Genomic DNA, 19,243 nt, shown 5'->3' on the forward strand with positions numbered 1-19,243 from the left:
TCATTAAACAGACTGCAAACCTTGCTAAAAGCCAAGCTGATCGCTTACAAGGATACTTAAGGAACCTTTTTTCACATTGTAGAAATAACCAGTGATTTACACACAGTCTGAGTTGGTAACATAAAGAAGCTGCTTTCTCCTGGTGACCCATCTGTTCTGACACTCTTCTCCTCCTCCTCTCTTCAGATTGCATCAGGTTTTCATCTAGCAGTTTCTGAAAAGTTTCAATCTCCTTTTCAGTTCTTCAGATCAAAACCTGAATCTCAGGCATCACATTTGAGACCTGTACAAACTTCTGTGCCCCTGCCTCGGGGACATCAGGGCTGTGAGTGTCACCTTTCCCCTGCTCTCTCTCCATCCAGTGCCTGCTGATGGACAAAGTGATAGATGCAGGCTGTCTCTTCACTGGGTTATCTTGCAGATGACTCTTTGTAGGGACACGTTACCATAGCTGCCTTCCTGAAGAGGAAGGGTGGGTGGTGGAGTCGGGATGTCAGACGGGGACTCGGGAGCTCCCTGTCCTGCGCAGGCTTCCTCCAAGCCCTTGGGCTAATGACCGAACGTCTCTGTGTCTCAGATCCTCATTGGTACATGGAAGTGCCGCTTCCCCGCTTTCAGGAGCATTGTGAACGTAGGCTCTCAGGATGCTCTCCCACACTGATGCGGTGTTTGAGTAGTTAGGGTGCTGGCTGGCTGAAGGATGCTATAGATAAGTTGAAGCAGCTTCCCTTTTAAAGTCTGAACAGATTGCTTCAGGTGACAGGTTTTTAATGTGGGACCCCCAAATCAGGTACTTTCTTAAAGGTAGCCTTTTTTTTTTTTTCCCCCCCAGAGGAGCAGCCTTCATTTCAGGAGGCCCCTAAAAATCTGCCTCTCTTATTTCATTTTAGACATTTCCTTGTAGGAACCTATGCAGGAACTGAAGGAACATGTTCCTATTTTATAACAGAGCTGCGGGTATCTGTGCTAATTTGTGTGGGATCCGCAGCCATCCATAGAACAGAGTTGCTCTGTTCTTGCACTGTGTGGCCGTATGCTCCCTGTAATTCATCTGTTGTCACTCTCCCACCCTCAGCTGTCACACAGACACACATACGTATACATACAGATATGACTATCTCTTCCCTAAGTGCAAACTTAGTTTTGTACTATATAGGGAAAAAGGCTACAATTCCACTACACCATTTTCCTTTTCAGCTGCTGTAGCAATGCACTTAAACGCTGTCTAATATTTACTAATATTTAATCAATTGACACATACTGTTTTCATTGCAGTGACATGTAAATAGTAAATATTTATATTAGACAAAAGCAATACAGTAAATCATGCATATACCTGTTGTTTTAAAATGATACTAGTTTTTAATTTGTCTGAATTCAATATGTATTAAGGATCCCCTAAGAATAGAAGCAGTAAAAAAATAGCAATTTATTCATTTAATTATGGTAGAAATTCATGTCTTACCTTCTGTAAGAAGAAAAAAAGGTTTAGCATTCCAGCAGAAATACCAACAAGCTGTAAAAGTTGCTTGACCATCGTAATGTGAAAATTAACTATAATCTCATACGCATTTGCAATTTTCCTTGTAATTCATTAACGCTGCAGTTTCTGGTATTCCAGTGCTCTTGTGCGTGGAAAAGATCTGCATCAAATGGTTGGGTGCCCAGCCTGTCTGAAAAAAATCCTATTGATTAAGATCTAATAGTACTTCCCATTCTGGGGATTCTTCATCTGGGCAATTTTGCTAATGCAGCACAACATGTAATATTAATATACCTGTATGACTTTTGCTTTTATAACAAATAATTTGTTCCAATCCTTTTTACTTTTTTTTTCCTTCTGATTTGCCATGCACACGTTAAGTGCTTGCTACAGCAAAACTTCTTTGCTTTCCTACCTGAGACAATATATTTAATGAACTTTATCTGTATTGCATTGTTAAGGGCAAGGAGCTAGGAGCTAGCTCTAAATAGACTAGGGCTTTTACGAAAATGAAAGCCCCAAAGAGTTGCTTCATCATGGGAAATCACTGCCAAATGTCGTGTGAGCTCTTGCTTTCCTGGCACACACAATGTAGAGAATCGTTTTCATTTTTAGCATCTTGACATTCAGCTTTTTGACTTCTATTGCTTTACCACTTTTTAGTATATGAATATTTTCCATTAAAATGCATTGTTATGAAATTGCTTATATTGAAATAACAATTGAGATAATGTAGAGATATAGATAATTAGAGGCTTAGATCATGCTGTACAGAAACATCTTAATCAGATCAAATAAAAACCTGCATTTTACTTTTAGCATAGTCTAATTTTTAATGAGCTAAAGCTTAAAATCTGATGAATTGGCAATGATTTTGTGATTTGATATTCAGAAAGAATGCGTCCTGAATACCAAATGAATGAAAGTTACTGTGGACTATCATTGCTGTGTTTTTTATGTTGACCTTGAAAACTGGGTTAGTTTAGTATTTTCCACATTGCTAACCTTGAAACACAGTAATTGGAAAAAAACAGTACTAAAGATTAGCAATGCTTTTATTTCAGTTATCATGGTGAACAGTTTGAAGTTTATGGGGGTGGAGGGGAATTGGCTTCAAGATCTTCAAATAGCCTGAAATTTCTGGTGACGACAGCACTTTAAATTATCATTATCCTAAAAATGTCTTTCTGTGCCAGTGAAGCCTCACATAGCTAAAAGGAAAGGTGAGTGGGGAACAGGGTTTGAGTCATGTCAGGAGGATGGGGATGCCCGAGAAGCTGCTAATCAAACCCTTTTGTTGCTGTGCAAACATATCCTCCTGCACCATGGATGTGCATTCTCACAAAATAACCTTTGGCACAGCGTTGTTTTGGTAGGTCAGGTGAATAGCTATGTGTAAGGTTTATACTTCTTATGTCAAATAAATGCTCATGAGCCTAAGGTCTCGTCCCCCTTTTTGCTGGTTATTAACAGGCAGCCACTGCACCACTACAGACTAAGGGTAGATGAAGAAACACGCTTTGCACAGGGAGAGTTTTCTCTGGAATAGATAGAGGTATAAGACAGAGACAATAGGTTTTTTGTCTTTACTGAGTGGGTAGTTACACTGTACACTGCACATTCATTACTTACACTGGAAAAAAAGTCCTAACAGAGATCTTCAGGAACATTAGATTGTGAACACTTGCATTTTAAGGGAGCAGAGGAAAATGTAAGCAAATTCTGCTTAGGATCACCTGAAATTTCATTTATTTTATTAAAAATCTAACAGAAACCTAATGTTTTAGATACTTAGGATTTTAAAGACTTTGTCTTCCCCCGCCCCCAGACAAATCATTGTGGTCTGTGTTTCTGATTGCAGTCTCCTAATCCTCCAATGTCTGTGTTAAAATTCAAGGCATCCATAAGGCACAAGTCCTCCTGACCTGGTGCTGTAGTTATGATGATGCATAAAATAAATCATTGCAATTACTGGGGCAGTCTCAAGCACTTAGTAACTCAGGCAATTGCTTCTTGAAACATGACTGAACTGAAGAAAGGATCATTAGTTATTTCCCTGGAGTACTTGGATATTGTAACCCTCTCCACAGGGTTCTATTAGGGAGTTAAGACCTGGTCATTTGTTCACACATTTCATTTTATCTTTCCTTTACTCAAATGCTCTGTGACAGCTGATGAATTCCAGAGCGTGTCTCTTCTTCACCCACGGCATCTCCTTACCTGTCAAAGTTCAGGTCAAATAGCAAATGACCAACCGGGTTGGAAGGAACAGTCCAGCAATGACAAAGTAAACAGGTTTAAGAAGTCATTACTGGAAGGGCTTATGAGATAGGGTGACTTTCTGAGACATATGACATAAAAATAATTTCCTGACTACGGAGGAAGAAGTTGGTTAGATGGGATCTCAAGCTTATACGCAAAAAGAGCATAAACCTGTATAAAGCTATATAACTTGTATAAAGCTATGAAGGTCAGGAGGGAACTGAAGGCAGAAATGGGGGAAGGGAGGTCAGGATCAGAGATGCATGAGAGTTTCGATATTTCTTGGGTGACATCATAGATATTGGCGGTGTCTGAGTAGTCCCTACTATACTGTCTGATGGTAATGGGGTGTGGTGTGACGAAGAGAATGAGATCAGGAGAAGATACATATCAGTGGACATTTGCATCCCCAAGTGGAGCCCTTGCTGGCTGAAGAAACCACTGTGCATACAGTGTGATATCAGAAGCTGGCAAGTGGCATCTGGTGTGGCTCTCTATCTCTTCCTATAGATTAACACCACTTCAGGTTGCTCAGGAGGTCAAGAAGGAGGAGATACTTTGAGAGAGGAGAAAGGGAGTGATCCAAGGGAGGTTACTTGGGAATCTGGTGTTGATGCTGCTCCTCATGGTGAATTAAAAGGATGGGGAAGTGAGCCTTGTGTGGGCATGACAGTAGCTGAAGAAGAGCTAGAAAAGGGCAGCAGGGAAGTACAGTCAAAGCCCAGTGACTGATGGATATTTGACGCTTTATGGATGGGACTGGCAGTAGAACAATATGGTTTGAGGGGGTTGTTCTGGAGCGAGTTGTCTTCGTTAAGAGCGGGGAGGAGGGGAGGCCCTCTGAGGGAGAGGTTGTATGTTAACTGCTGATAATATCGGAGCCCGGCAAGACATGCAGCAGCGTGGTTCAGGGCTGATTCAAGGGTAGATCAGATGTCCTTGTTTTGGGGGCGGCAACATCCATCGGAAGGGTGGGGCAGATGGCTGGAGGCGGTAACAGCTCCAGCTGCCCCAGCGCGATGTGCTGCTACACGTCTGGCAGCTCTTCACGCCGTCAGGAAGACTTTTTTTTCTAGTGCTGTTGTGAACGGTCTTCTGATGCCAGGTTACAAAGTGAGTTTGAGAGGTACGCTCTGTCATTTGTAAGGTTTCACAGTCTTGATTGAGGTGACTCCTAGAAAAACATTCAGTGTTTGATCTTTTTTTCAGAATTTCTTCCTATTCTAACGATAGATCTGGTTAAATTGCCCCACACAAAAATAACATTTTGGATTACTTTCATCAACTTTTTGTATAAGAGACAGTGAAATCTGGACTATGCCACACTTCTGCGCCTGTTCCTCCACAAAGGAACCATTCTGTGCGGAGGAGGACACACAAGTGCACGGATGAGTGTTTACTCAAGATCCGTTGCATCTCATTGCAGATACCATGTGATTTACCAGTTGCCATGGTAACGATGCATTTTTCATTCCATAACTTGAATAGATGTTGAGATTGCCCTTGGTATAACTAACTTACTTCCCTCCTGCAGTTGGGCACGATTGTATTAGCTAGAGAAGGCAGAGAGGAAACTCCTAATATTCATACCGAAATAAATTTTTAGAGCATATAGTTAGTTAAGAAGCCGGTACATGATTCAGTCTGGAATGAAATAAAAGTAACTTAATATGTCATTTAAAATCATAAAATGGGAGCAATATAAAATGTTACTTCATAATGTATATTTTTCTGTAATTTTTATTGTTTGTGACACTTTGGTTTTCTTCAATACATGAAAATCTAATTAAATTTATCATTTTATAGTATTATTCTTTACATAGGCATGCAAGAATGCACTTTTCTTCTTTTCTTTGTCATAATCTTGCAATAAAATTTCTTTGTTTCTTGTGTTTCAACTTCCACTTTTGAATGAATTATTGCTGACAACAGCTAGTTAATTGTTAACCCGCTCTTTCGCACCCCCTTATTCTTTTCTTTTTTACTTTTGCTAAATGTGGACAACAAACCTTGTCCCAAAGCAAAAAAAAAAAAAAAATGGAGCCTTTAATTTGCTCTTCTGCATGTAATATTAAAAAAAAGCATTCTGTATAGAAGCAGCCCGATTTTTCTCATTTCTGTAGTAGACTATTTGTTGACGTCAGTGAACATTTTATCCTACAAAATAAATGCAGAATCACATCTCCTGCTATTAGATGGAAGGCGTGAGCTTTATTTTTCCTTCTAACTCGCTTTTCCTTTCTTTTTGGCAGCCTTATTGCATGCTCTACGCATTGCTGTCTACTTAGGATACATTATCAAGTCTGTGAGTGATTAGTGGCTTATCTATTTTTGAATGATTTAGATGCATGAATTAATTAGCAAGAAAAGAACCATTAGAAAGCATTAGTAAAAAGGCTGGTTATTTCAGGCTATTTTGGAGGGAGTTAAAACCATCATCAGCACCCAAGAAAATTATAGTTGTAGTGATTCATGCTTTTCTCAAAAGAAATCACTGCATTGTATCTAACTTAGTTGAAAACAACCACCAAAACACAGGATATAGCTCTACTTTGTGACTTCTAGTGTTGGGCTAGAAGTTAAATAAATTGGTTTTATTTTGAACAGTAGCTTTGGATCTTTTTTTACTCCCTTACTCAGTGCTTTTTCCCACTTGCTGTTAGAAGCCCATGTTAAATGTCAGTGCATTTGAGAGAGTTTGGTTCTGGAGTTCCTGAGAATGAGCTTGAGCTTTATGTAGTATTCTCGGTTTTAGAGTTTATCTTAAGCCTTTTGCGAGGCCAGAACCAGCTCCTGGCCTTTGCTGAGTACTCTCTCGTGAAAAATCAGCTGTGTCCTTCTGTGAGCGTAGTACTTCAACAAAAAGATATATGCCTTACAGTGATAAATGGAATGAGCAGCACCTCAGTTTAACAGACAAGTTTTAGTCTTCCTAGTTTGGAATTGTGGCTTATAATGTGGATAGTGTATATACTTAGTTTTCTTTTTTTTTTAAATTAGAGTAATGGCACTGTCAGCATTGAGAGGTACTACAGACATAAGGCAAGAGACAAAGGTTTCTCTGGCAGACAGTAAGTGGATAAGTCAGTTTTTTAAAATAATGTTTTACTTCATACCAAGTATGAATTGGAGTGAAAGACAAAGAAAGGGATCAGCGATCTTGTCTGTTTGACTTAGAAGTTGTATGAGTCCGACACTGGTAATTAGAGCAATATAAGGCTGACAGTGTCATATATTTACTGCCAACTCTCTTCCATTCCTTTAGAAGACCTTATTTATCGCTACATCCATTATAAAGGTTGTAAGGCCTTTGTGCACATGTGCTTACCAAGGTGAATATTAGTCTACGTTAATAAATTAAATCAACTAATGTTAGTGAGCTATCTTCTGCAGTTTTCATTCTTGTGTGAAAGCTGTATGGGGGCTGCCATAGCAGCCAAGTTCCAGCCCTGTTGGATGTTAATCAAGTTGTTATCTGGTTCCCCTCATATCCAGTAATTTCTTGAATTTCACCCGTCTGATGTTAAGATTATTCTCAAGTGTAACTTCTGTATATCTAGTCAATTGTTTGCTGTTCTCCTTTCCCTGAGGCATATGGCAATAGTAGTACGTCTTATCAGTCCTCGGGTATCTGGGTTAAGTCTGCAGTCCTCCTCGAATCCTCAGCAGTCCTCCCCCTTCTGGAAGACACTCTTTGGTAGCCGGGGGATTGAACTGTTGCTTCATCTACATATGCAAGGGAGATGCACCTAGTGCTTGAATTCTGTCCTATAAGAATCTTTACATTCTTGGGGGGGGAAGTTTCCATTCTGATTCTGGTGAAAATAATAAAATTGCAAAACTCTCTTAGGGCAGAAATAGAGATTTAATTTTCCTGCCACTTACTCTGGAAACCGTGGGACCTGGACCTCCAGGTCCGATGAGCTCCTGGAGGGCAGGGGATGCAGAAGCCCAGCCGGCCTGGGGCGGGCAGTATGTGCAGGCGGTGCGGGGAGCCCGGCAGGCTGCTTTCTGTTCAGACAGATATGTGCTGGCACTGTTTCAGCTGTAGTGAATCCACATCTTTTCAGTAGAAAAAAAAGTTGTATTGGAAAATTTCCAACCAGCTCCACATCCCACCACATTGATTGCAAGCCCACTGGAAGGGATGGTTGGCACCTGCCCCTTTTGTTCTCGAGTCACGTTCATTTGCCCTGGTGTGGTGCAGGTTTTTCTACAAATACACATGCTCTAGGCCTGCAATTCTTCCACATCCCTGTATTTTCGAAGTAAGTGCTGCCCTGCCAGCTGTGAGAGAATGATAACAATATTAATACTGTCCTCACGTCTTTTGTCTCTCCCCACTCCCTCCTGCTTTCTTTTTCCCCTCTGCTTTTGAACGGTTACAGAGAGGAGGTCTCCTAGGTTGTCCTTGCCAAGGTGGTAGCTCTCTGTCAGGCTGTCAGACTTACCTGCTAATAGCTATGAAGAGCATGTGCTCCAAGAAAGGGAAAACCGAAATGCATAGCCTTCAGTTGTCTTAAAAAGACATTTTTCATCATCCGACAAAGAGTTGTGGAGTGTTAAAGTTATGATATCATTACTTCGGTGGTTGTGACACCAGTAATGGGTTTTTTCATGTTACTTTAGAAAGTGTGCCCTTTCTCCTGTATTAGACATATTTTTCCTTTCATTAAAGCCCGATCCGTTAAAGTACTCGCACCTTAATGATGATATTCAGGGGTAACTGAGGGGCAGTCAGGGGTACGGACAATTCGGTCTCGATTTAGGGCATTTTTTGTCACTACCCTGCTTTTCTCTCGCTCCTTTTGTCTTTCTTGAACTACACAGATTTTTCATGTTTGTTAACTGGCCTGCTCAATGAAACCCCAAGCTCGCTTGCAGTGGGACCACCACTTGGGAACATCACAAGACCGAGCTTTTTTTTGCCCTAGGACCTAACCACAGCCTTTCTGCTCGCAAAAGGACTCGCATTTAGCAGTGCCCTATTCCCATGAGCGGTTTCTTTCTTCTTAGTAATAGGGAAAGCAGAAATAATCCTACTCTCAGCAGTTTTGGGATTACAGGCAAAAATTGAGTTCCTTGATGTATGACTGTGTAGGGATATTAATCTTTTCCCTGATGCCTGTTGTCTGTCATCTCTGTCTTACCAGCACTGTCCTTTTGACCCCTCTACAAGGGTAACTTGTTATTAACATTGCCTTTGCTGCAGATACTCGGTATGCAGATGACAGCACCAACAGTTTTTCTAAAAGGGCTTATTCTGTGCATTATCAGATGCGATATTCAAAATCGCTTTCAGCAACAAAGGATTTTGATTTTTTTTTTTTTCATGATGTGGCTCATGCTCATTTTACCACCATTTGCGAAGTTGATAAATTCAGAGGAGGTTGCGTTGAGCCGAATGTCGCTCTTTGTTGTGCATCTCTGAGACAGATAGCTCAGCGTGAGACCACCGGGAAGTTTTGGTATGATGCCTGGGTGCCCGTTGTTGAAGAGGTGGTGGTCGAATAACTTAAAGCATTTTATAGTTTTATAGACTGGTCAGAAGTCGCTGAAAGCCAAACCAAAATCACTGTGTAAGCCATTTTAATTTTTCATCCGTGGATTTCTGTTTATCCCAGTATACTGTGGATTAGCGCATGCTTAGGAAAGTAGATTTAACAACTGCAGAGGGAAATAAAAATATTAGAGTACAAAGAAGAACTGGAGAAAAGTTCATGAGATGAGAAAAATAATAAAACGTAGTATGAATATGCTATGGGCTATGTTTTATAGTGAAAAACACAGCCTTATGTGAGAATTTTTTTTGATTCTTAAGAATTGTCATATGAAAAGCTGCTATTGATGTTCCTGCAGTCCTGTAAGGTAATTTTTCCCTTGAAATTTGGAAAAAGTAGTGATTATGTAACTGACTACGAAATAGGCAGTCCCATTTAAAATGTTTTGTGCTATGGCACTGTAAGTAGAGGTAGAATAGTAGCTATTTTTTATTTTCATCTTTCTAGAATAAAGAGAGAGTAATCACTGCAGAAAAAATACCAGTTTGCTCCCTATACAGCTTGCTTTAGCTGTGTTGGTGACTTTGAAATGCTTTTCTCCTGCTGTAGTTGAAAGTCAATCAAGCCCAGTAATACAGATTTTGGTCTCTCTTGAAACTCTGTGAAATACAGCAACATATTCTGAGATGCATTATCCCTAGAGATCAGAGATATTGTCGTCCATCTCCACTTTAATTGTGCTCTGTTCATTTCCATTTCCTTGTCAAATAAAGAGGAATAGCCTGTAAAGATTAGGGTCATTTTTGTACATCTATTTGTACTTCGGTGACTTTAAATCTAATTCTGCAGTTTCCACAATAACAGATGCCAGGGAAAAACATGGTGAAGTGTAAGCAGGCAATCATCTTTAGTCTTTGACAGATGCTGTCTGAAAGAGTGCCTTTTACAGGAGAAGCTGTTAATAGAATGTTGTTGGGGTTTTTTACTTTTTTTCATGTTTGTAATATAAATATGTTTGTATTTTATAGCTAGGATTCATCTCATTGTCTACTACTAGCATTGGCAAATGCCTCACGTTGTAAGACTTTGTTTTCAGTTGCTTCTAAGAGTTGTTGCATCTTATCTGCTTATTCTGAAAGGTGTCTGCCTTAGCCTGTTTAATTTTTTAATGAAAAATGCAGCCAACATGGTTCAGAAGCTGTTAAGAGTAAGGTTAGGGGTAAATACTGTTTTGCTATGTTTAAAAAAATTCTGGCAGTAGTTTTCTGAAAAGCTCTTATGCCCTTATACTTCTGAAGTGGGATCTGAAATCCCTTTGGGGAAGACTCTTTGGTTTTTTGCCATCTTCATAAATATCCGCCCATATCTGGCCCAAGTTAGAGGCCAAAAATGCAGTTTCTACATGCTCTGTAAAGAATTTTTAGAGTTTTGCAGGTTAATATTTGAAGGATCACTAAGCTCTGAGCATGCTTCAGCCTGAGCTGCGAAGACTTTCTTTACAGCTGTAGCTCTCGGCTGTTACGGCCAGGATCTGCTTGTAGGATGTAAAGAGCCTGGACGGAGCTCTGAGCTAAAGCAGCTGTAACTCTGTAACTTCTGCTGCGTCTAAGCTAGTTGTCGGTGGGCAGGTTTGGGGACCTCGGTGTCACACCGCAGAGGCAGGTGCTTCCGGCCTTTGCAGTGGGTACAGCGGGGTCCCGACAGAGAAGGACATTTTGTCTCAGCTTTCACCCAGTCCCAGAGCAAGGCCCCAACATAGGTTGAACAAGGCAGAGCTGTAGGGATGGAGCAGGACATAGTGGGGAGGGGGAAAAAAAAAAAGAAGAAAAAAAAAGTGGTTTAATCCAAAGGAGCTAGATTAAAGAATACCAGTCAGTGTTTCCCAGTTTTCAGACTTGACCTTTCTATCTTAATCATGTTCTTGTAATTCTTCTTTTGCATGGGTAATATGCACCAGGGATTGATTATAACATGCAAGCAAAAATATACCTGCCCATGAAAACCATCAGTCGTCTGGAATAAGGATCTTGTTATTTTGTGGCTTTTGTCCTGCTCTGTCACCTGTTTGAGCACCTTCCTTGCACTGCAGTGGAAGCCTGTCTACACTTGTACTTCTGAGCCCCCTTCCAGCCTCCGCTCCTGTATTTCACACCTCTTACATGGGAATATTCCCGTGTGTGTAGGGAAGCTCCATGGATTCATTGTGGGGGAGAACAGTCTCCTCTTCAGAACACAAACTGTCCCAGGAATCCTTCACGTATGCCTTTTCCCATACCTCTCAAGGGCATGCCCTGGCACCAGCATCAAAAGACATAGAGGCAGAAGTGATCAGCATTATCTGATTGCGTTGAGTCAGTTTTACCAAATTATGCTGTGAAAACAAAATGTTCCTGCCCTCCATAACTCCTAGAGGAGGCAATTTCTTTGTTATTTAATGTGATTTTGAAGCAGATAGCTTGTGTAAAATTTGCTTTGTTGCGTGTTGCCCAAAGAAGATTCTCTTTGTCTTTGCTCGGTTGTTTGGCAGCAGGAAAATCTGTCTGCAGACTGGATTTTCAATGCTCCATTAAGTTTATAGGTGCCTTTATTCAGGTTATCTCTTAATTGCTGCATTACTTCTTTACCCATTGAAACCAACAATGCGGGAGTCTTTCTGGATCTGGGGTTTGCCAGGGTAGCTCTGGGTCTGGTCCCTTTTTTAAAAAAGCAGGTGAGAGATGTGGAAGGAAAGTTATGTCATTGGGAAGCGCATGTTTTACATTGCTAGTTAGTGGTGTTCCAGCCTAACAGGCACTTCAGTAGTGGCTATGTGTGAGGAAAGATGTGAAAATGCAATTTCTTTTCAGTGAAGCAGGCTTCTGAATATACTGTGTCCATTGCAGAGCATACTGATTTTTTCTGTTAGAAAGCTGTTACAAAGTAGAGCAGCTTTTCAACGTTATTTCTAGCAGTGGATGTTTCTCGGAGGAAGAGGGGAGGCAGCACATTCTGGGTGTTCTTCCGCTTTTAATTAATTGAAAGGCCAAACTCCGAAATTCAAGGGACACAGGAATATCCCTGACTGATACCAAAGTTATTGGTTGCTTTGGCCAGAGATCGGATTCTTCCCTTCCAATTGCAAATAACCCAGAAACCTAATGTCTTCCATAAGGAAGCTGGCACGCCGTGGCTGTTTTCAACACTACCGTATGTATCTCTGCTTTCTTCTGCCCCAGTGGTAATTCAGAGGGTCATATTCCTACTCATGCAAAGCGTAACCTGCACAAGTTAAAGCCCGCTAAGCAAGGACTTCCAGCTGTTTCATTCCTATAAGCATATAAATATTTATACCACCCCAGGGTTCCTTTTATGCTGAAAATAAAGGTAGCACTTGTCTGCTGTTAAAATATATTACCCGGGAGATAAATGGCTTATCTCAGTATTAGGAAGATGGATGAGAGGAGTGGAAAATTGACCATAATATTGGTCAAAAGATCCACCGAGTCCAGAGGGCCTTACCGTTTACTTGAAACTCCTGCTGGGAAGTGACGTAGAGGTTGATAGCGCTGTGTTTAGCTATCAAGAGATGATTAATTAAAAGCCGTAATAAACGTGAAATATAATGGTTGACACACATAGCGCTTCATGGACACTAGCTAAATTTCCTAGTAATCTGTACCAGGGATTGAGTATAATATCCAAGCAGGATGTGAATGGTGCTTTTGAAGGGACAACTGAGAGGGAAAGCCTGCACAAGTGACTTGCTCAAGGCCACATGCCAAGTGAGACAGCGATTAACCTCCACAGCATCTCTGATGCTCTATCCCCTCCTGTGCCACGTCTACGAAAGCACAAGTCCAAATGTATTCTGCTGGGAGTATTCCATCCAAACGCAGGCTGCTGGGAGTCATTTCCCACCCTTTGCACTGGAGGGAAGTAAACGTCAAATAGGCAGCGTGGGGGGCTCAAAGCCGAGGTGACAGTGTAGTGTCACCAGAGTTTGAACTGCAATTCTGCTGTTGATCTGGAGCATGACCCTGCCGTAGCCTTTCTGCCCCAATTCATCTGCCCGGCCATAAAATGAGAGAGCTGGTAACGCTGAAGCACTGTGCTCCTGCGTGGTCGGTGCAGGTTGCTTAAGCAAGGGCTGCGTAAGGGTCTGAAAAAGTGCTGGGAGGCTTCGTTGTTAATTGGTGGTATGATGAGAACGTCTCTTGAGTCAGTCTGCTGACTTTTAGGGATTCAGCTAGGGTGCTGCCTTGCTCTTCGGTACACGCTGCTGTCTCTTAGGGGCCCCTTGCATCCTCCTCCTCATCTGCCACTGGATTTAGATGGAGCATGGTGAGAGCAGCCCGGTTTTCTTCCAGCGAGAATTCATTATTTCACTGACCATTCAAGATTCCGATAAATGAAGAATGCCTTGATGTTATTTTAGAGTAATATCTGTAGTGAAATCAGAACTTGTAAAAATTGGGAAAATACATAGGATTTATCTTTGTGTTTTGCTTTGTTCAGGTTAATTGTTGTTGCTTGTGGTATCATCAAATCATGTTGTTTATTGAACACAAAAATACGCCATGCATAAGTGGGATTTTAATGAAGTAATAATTCCTCCCTTAAAGTGAATTCTTCCCTTCTATTTTTAATAGAAGATAGCAAAATAAAGAAATTCTCTATCCCTCCCCTTTTTTTGGAAGTAATTATTATAGGTAATGAAAATCCAAATTGAACCTGATTGGCCTTGGTTTTGCACAATTTTCCTCTTTCCTTATAAAATAGATTGATTTTTCTCTCCCTTGAAATTGATAAAACAGGCAAGGACAAGAGGAAGAGCCTTATGAAAATGTTACCGTTGGGGCACTTTATGCGGTTAATTTGTGTACAATTACTCAAAAGGTTTTTTGAAAATGTTTCTGTTTGATGAGATGCTGAAGAGAGAACAGTGTCTTCCAGAACAGACCATTGTTAATGTCCTTTCAGTATGAGAGCGCCTTTGCCCTCCCAGTGGTCCCTGTTGACTTGCTGCCAGCTGCTCACATATGTAACGTATATGTATATGTTTAAAATCCATTTCCAAGTATGTGGAAATAGATGATTTGTACAAATACAGCACCATACATCACATATATGCCCCATATGTGCTGCAGTTTGGAATGTCAGTGAGCACAGGGAAATGAGTATTGGGGCTTTCTTAGAGGATGCCAGAGAAAAGACAGAGAAATGGAGAGATTTATTTGTTTGGATAAACCTCCCTGTTACTGAATTGCTTTAATGCTGCACCTGTTTCTTGTTCTTCCTCTCTTTCTCTTTTGCTGCTTCTTTCATTGCAGCTTTTCAAATATGTAGGCAACAAAAAAACACGGTCGGTGAAATGGAAGATTACAATTATGCATCAGTATTCCTGTAACGCGGCTGCTCAGTAATGTCCCCTGGGAGTGTTACAATGAATATCTGACATTAATTGGCTCAGTACCTGTATGTCTGACCTTGCAGAAATTTCATAGATCAATTCTACATGTTGTTTACTGATAAAGAAAACTTCTTCAGGGCAGGGACTGCATCTTTGGACATGCCTGCACCACAGTGACAACCAGAAGCAGCAATCAGACTCACTGGGTCTTGGAATAAGAAATAAAATAATAGAAAGAGGGATCATAAAGTGATTTCTCTCCCGTGTTTTGCCAAGATCTGTTCCTCAGCAATTTTTAGCCTGCTTGAAGTCTTTGTCACTGCTGGATACTGTAGACTTGATGCACAAATGCTGTTTTTCCTACCTCGAGTAGTCCATGTATTGCCTTCATATGTGTGTTTGACATACTGAACCATATAACTAAACCAGGTCAGAATTAGAGGAACAGCAACTACTCGATGTACTTGCATTGAAAAGGCTGCCTCTTTTGTGTCGCTCACCCTCCCGTGACTGGATCTGCCAGGAGGATCTCGCAGGGGGCTGCGAGCAGCTCTTCGGCAGTCGCGGTGTTTTAATGCGCCCTGCTCAGTCAGCGCAAACCCTCATCTCCTGCACTGCTCAGTCAGCTGGCTTTAGCTGCTCTGTGGATGTGGGCTGTGTGTGCAGAAATGGATGATTGTTCAGCTCCCCTCCGTCTAAGGGAGCCGAGAGGGAGAAAGTCAGTGTCCAAATCGCAGCGTAGCCAAGATTCACGCAAGGGGTGGTCACTGGGCTTAACTTTCTATGGGGGTGTTTGTTTCCCAAGTTAAAAAGTTGTTGAAAAGGAGGGATTTGTACACAGAGTATTTTAAGAGATGCTCAGAGGCATACCTTGCATGCCTGTCCCACTGGTTTTATTGCCTTTGTTGAAGTACAGGAGAGAAGCTTTACAGAAGGTGTATTCTGCTTGTGTATTACTGGAGTGCTCGGGAGCGCTTGCCGCTTTCTGACCATTGTTACCTGTCCCCGGCTTTATTTGACCGGCTGGACATCAAACAAGCCATCACCTCGGGGACACGGAAACCTGCATGCCCCCCCTCCCCCGCTCCCGCGAATTAAAACCCAACGCACGATGCCGAGAGCCGCTCACAAAGGGGGGCCCGTTCCGCCGCTCTGCCCCGCAGTGCGAAGAGCCCCCTTCTCGAGTGAGACCTCCGGCAGCCAGACCTGCCCGGGCAGGGCCGGCGGCGGGCACTGACCGGGCTCTCCCTCTCGCTCTCCCCCCCTGCGCACAGAAGGCGGACGGCGGAGGCGGCGGCGAGCGGGCGCGGGAGGAGGCCGGCGCAGCGCTGGTGCTGCGGAAGGTGTGGTCACGCAGCCCGGCCCCCGAGCGGCGCGGGAGGTAAGGCTTCCGCGGCTCCGGAGCGCGGGGCTGGGCCGGCCGGGCCGGGCTCGGCGGCGGCAGCGGGCGGGGCGGCGGCGGCCCGCGGCCCCCGGCAGGGCGATGGCCCCCGGGGGGCGCAGCTAGGGCGGGCGGCGCGGTGGGAGCGGGGCGCCATGGGGAGCGGCAGGGTGCGGGTGCCCGAGGCGCTGGCGGGCCGCGGCGGGGAGCGGCCGCTGCCCACCTTCGACGTGCCTTACTTCAAGTACATCGACGAGGAGGATGAGGAGGACGAGTGGAGCAGCCGCTCGCAGTCCTCCACCGAGGATGACTCCGGGGACTCTCTGCTTTCCGACAGATACGTGGTGGTGTCGGGGACGCCGGAGAAGATTTTGGAGCATCTCCTCGGCGACCTGCACCTGGAAGCCGCCCAGGACAAAGAGACGGGTAAGGAGCGAGCCCGGCGGGGGGGGGGGCGGCGGCGGCGGCCGGGGAAGCGCCTGTCCCCGGCCCTGGGCGGGAATGGGGAAGAGGTCCCGGTCCCGGGGGTCGCTCCCAGGCACCCCCGGCCGAAAGCCGGCTGCCAGCCTGATGTTCACACCGGGGCAATGTGGGAAGGAAACCGTAAGCGTGCGGCTATCGGCAGGTGGCAAAACGGGGCGCCCGGCCTCGGGGCAGGAATGCCAGCAATTGACGAAGCCGCTCAGGAGCCGCACACTTAGTAGCAACTTGAGCCTTTTTTATATTCGGCTTTCGCTGCTGCCTGGCTAGCGCAGGCTGCGGCGTGCGTTGTGCTGCACCGTGTCTCGTCAGGCGGAGACTGCCATTCCTCGTAGCCTGCAGCTGTTATTACAGTGATCAGAATACTTGCTATGCACTTCAGCCTCCTGGCTAACTACTCGTTTTGCCACCACCCCAGTACTTTGGCACATCTTCTGTTTCATAAGCACGGCTTATAAATTTCCTCATAACCCAGGGCAGAGCGTATAGCCTGGTGCTGTACTTGTGTCTCTTCAACCAGAGATTGTAATTTGTTCCAGCCTAGAGCAATTATTGTATTGATCGGGCTACTTGACATGCAGTTTAATTTTCAGCTGGATCTCTTGGCTATGTGCACTGCTTGCTGTCACTAAGAGCTCCTGGTGTAGTTTATCAGAAGTGCCTGCAACCTGCGATTCACAGATAGTTCTAATGAAAGCGGCCAGGCTGGTGAGACTTTCGGAGGTCCCGAATACTGACGAGCTGAGGAAGGCAGCTGGCTGTAAATGGAGCTGTGCGTTTCATCATTCCCAATAGGGTTAAAAGGCATACTCCTGCTGCCTATATCTATCTCTCTCTACAAATGAGATTACTGAGAATAAACACACTTTAATCCTTTTAAGTGACTGAAAATATAAATAACATTTGCAATTCCCAGAGGAACGTCAGGATTGGGTTCTTGGAACATGTCATTAGTTTAATGTGGGACAATAGGCATATTCCTAGTGCTGATGTGTGAATGCCCCGAAGAAACATATAGAATGTCTGCTGGTGATATTATTATGATATTCCTAGTGCTGCTTTTGTCTGCCTAGACATTAATATTTAGTGCAGAAAGAGACTGTGATTGTTTTCCTTCCACAGATGCCCTCAGACTAGTTCTAGGTGTAATTTACTTGAGCCAGCTCTTAAGGCAGTGTAGTGAGGGTCCTTCGTTGGCCCTTTAAGGTCAAATATTAGATCCAGAATAAGTTTCCCCATTAACGTTTATCATATGCAGAGGAGGTACATTAGCTGCCCGTTTTTATAGTCTGCTTCATCTGTTTTTACAAGCTCACAATCTTGCTGGAAAACAATGAGATTTTCGCTAGTGATATGCATTATATTTTGGTGTTTGTAAATACAAGGCACTCCTTACATAAAGCATTAGATGCTGCATGCATCCTCACCTTACTACCTTTTCTTTCTTTTCTCTTTGCTCTCACTCCCTCCCATCACTGGGAGGCTGTTTGTAAGCCTGTTCTTATTGTTGTAGAGAGGGGCTGGTAAACTGCCTTCAAAACAAATGCTAAACCACTACTTGCCTGGTTGTTAGCAGATGGTACTGTATTTAAAGGTTGATTGGCTTCCGCTCACCTCTTCTGCCTTATCCTACCTCCTTTTAGAAACAATTAGCTCTGCCCTGTAGCCAGGGTTAACCGGATCCTAGAGACAGAACAAAGTAGCTGTAGCTTCATTTTTTTGCCATCACAAAGAAGTGTGCTAAACCTTGCCCAGCGGCCCTCCACTTCCTCAAGGGTAGTTCATCATACACTGTTTTCTTCCTACTTTATTAATTTGGTAATATAGAACTTCGTCAAAATAAAAGACTTTGGGAGTTATGTTCCCCAATGTTTTATGTGGCGGATGCCCCTCTAATGGTTTTGATCTGTCTGTTTTGCAGACTCAGTGGCATTTGGCATGAGGAAGTATGGGATATCACCTGTACATATGTACCTCTTTCTTTGTACACCTGAAGGCATCCTTGTGCTGTTTGTGTGCTTGGATTTGTTGTTCTTTGTATTTTTTGTAGTTCCAGTCTGTCCCATCTCAGAGGACGGTCAAGTTGCAGAGTCCCGCAGGCTTGTGTTTTAGCAGGCATAGCTTTGCGGAACATGAAAGGATGATGTTGATGTACGCAGCTGCTGCTCCTGCTGTCGGTTTGCCAGTTTCAGGATGACTTCCTTGGCCTCCTGTTTTCCCTGCAGCCCCCAGCTCGGTTTGCTTATTTGTATCTGTAAAGAACATGAGAAAGAGCTGCTCTTACATACGCTGGTGCACAGGGGGCTGTTGTTCTGTTTGACCCTTTGCACTGCTTCCCAAGGAGGGATGCTCTGCATGTTTTCATTCCCACCCTTTTTATAACAGATCATAACTGCAATCCTCTGTGGTCATTAAAAAAAAAATCCACTATCTCCTGGGGCTAGTGTGGTCGTGGGGCACCGCTTTTTATAAACACTGACATGGCTGAATGATGCGCCATGTATTGCTCCCAGCCATCCTCCATTTTCTAGCCCAAGTCAGCAGGTACTGCTCGCAGCTGGGAGAGTAAAAGGAAGCTTTGGGGCTGGGCTGGAAAAAATTTAACTGGGGTCCAGCCCAGGCCTCAAGGCTCCCTTCAGCTGCTGCTAAACCTGCAGCGAGACACCTTAAGCACTCTGCTGCGGCATCCTCTTCTATAAAAAATAGGTGGGGACACCTTCTCTTACCGGACCTGAAGAACAGTCCCA

The 19,243-nt window shown here is 43.5% G+C and overlaps 1 protein-coding gene across 1 annotated transcript in view; it reads left to right on the top strand.

The window, feature by feature from the left end:
* RAPGEF5 (Rap guanine nucleotide exchange factor 5) overlaps window positions 1–19,243 on the top strand; it is a 159,719-nt gene that overhangs the window by 78,825 nt on the left and 61,651 nt on the right. The window contains exons 10-11 of the mRNA XM_075143607.1: window positions 15,910–16,016; window positions 16,354–16,442. Coding sequence (XP_074999708.1) covers window positions 15,910–16,016; window positions 16,354–16,442 — 196 coding nt within the window. The remainder of the gene's footprint in view (window positions 1–15,909; window positions 16,017–16,353; window positions 16,443–19,243) is intronic.

Source organism: Calonectris borealis, chromosome 2 (genome assembly GCF_964195595.1).
Source record: "Calonectris borealis chromosome 2, bCalBor7.hap1.2, whole genome shotgun sequence".
NCBI lineage: Eukaryota > Metazoa > Chordata > Aves > Procellariiformes > Procellariidae > Calonectris > Calonectris borealis.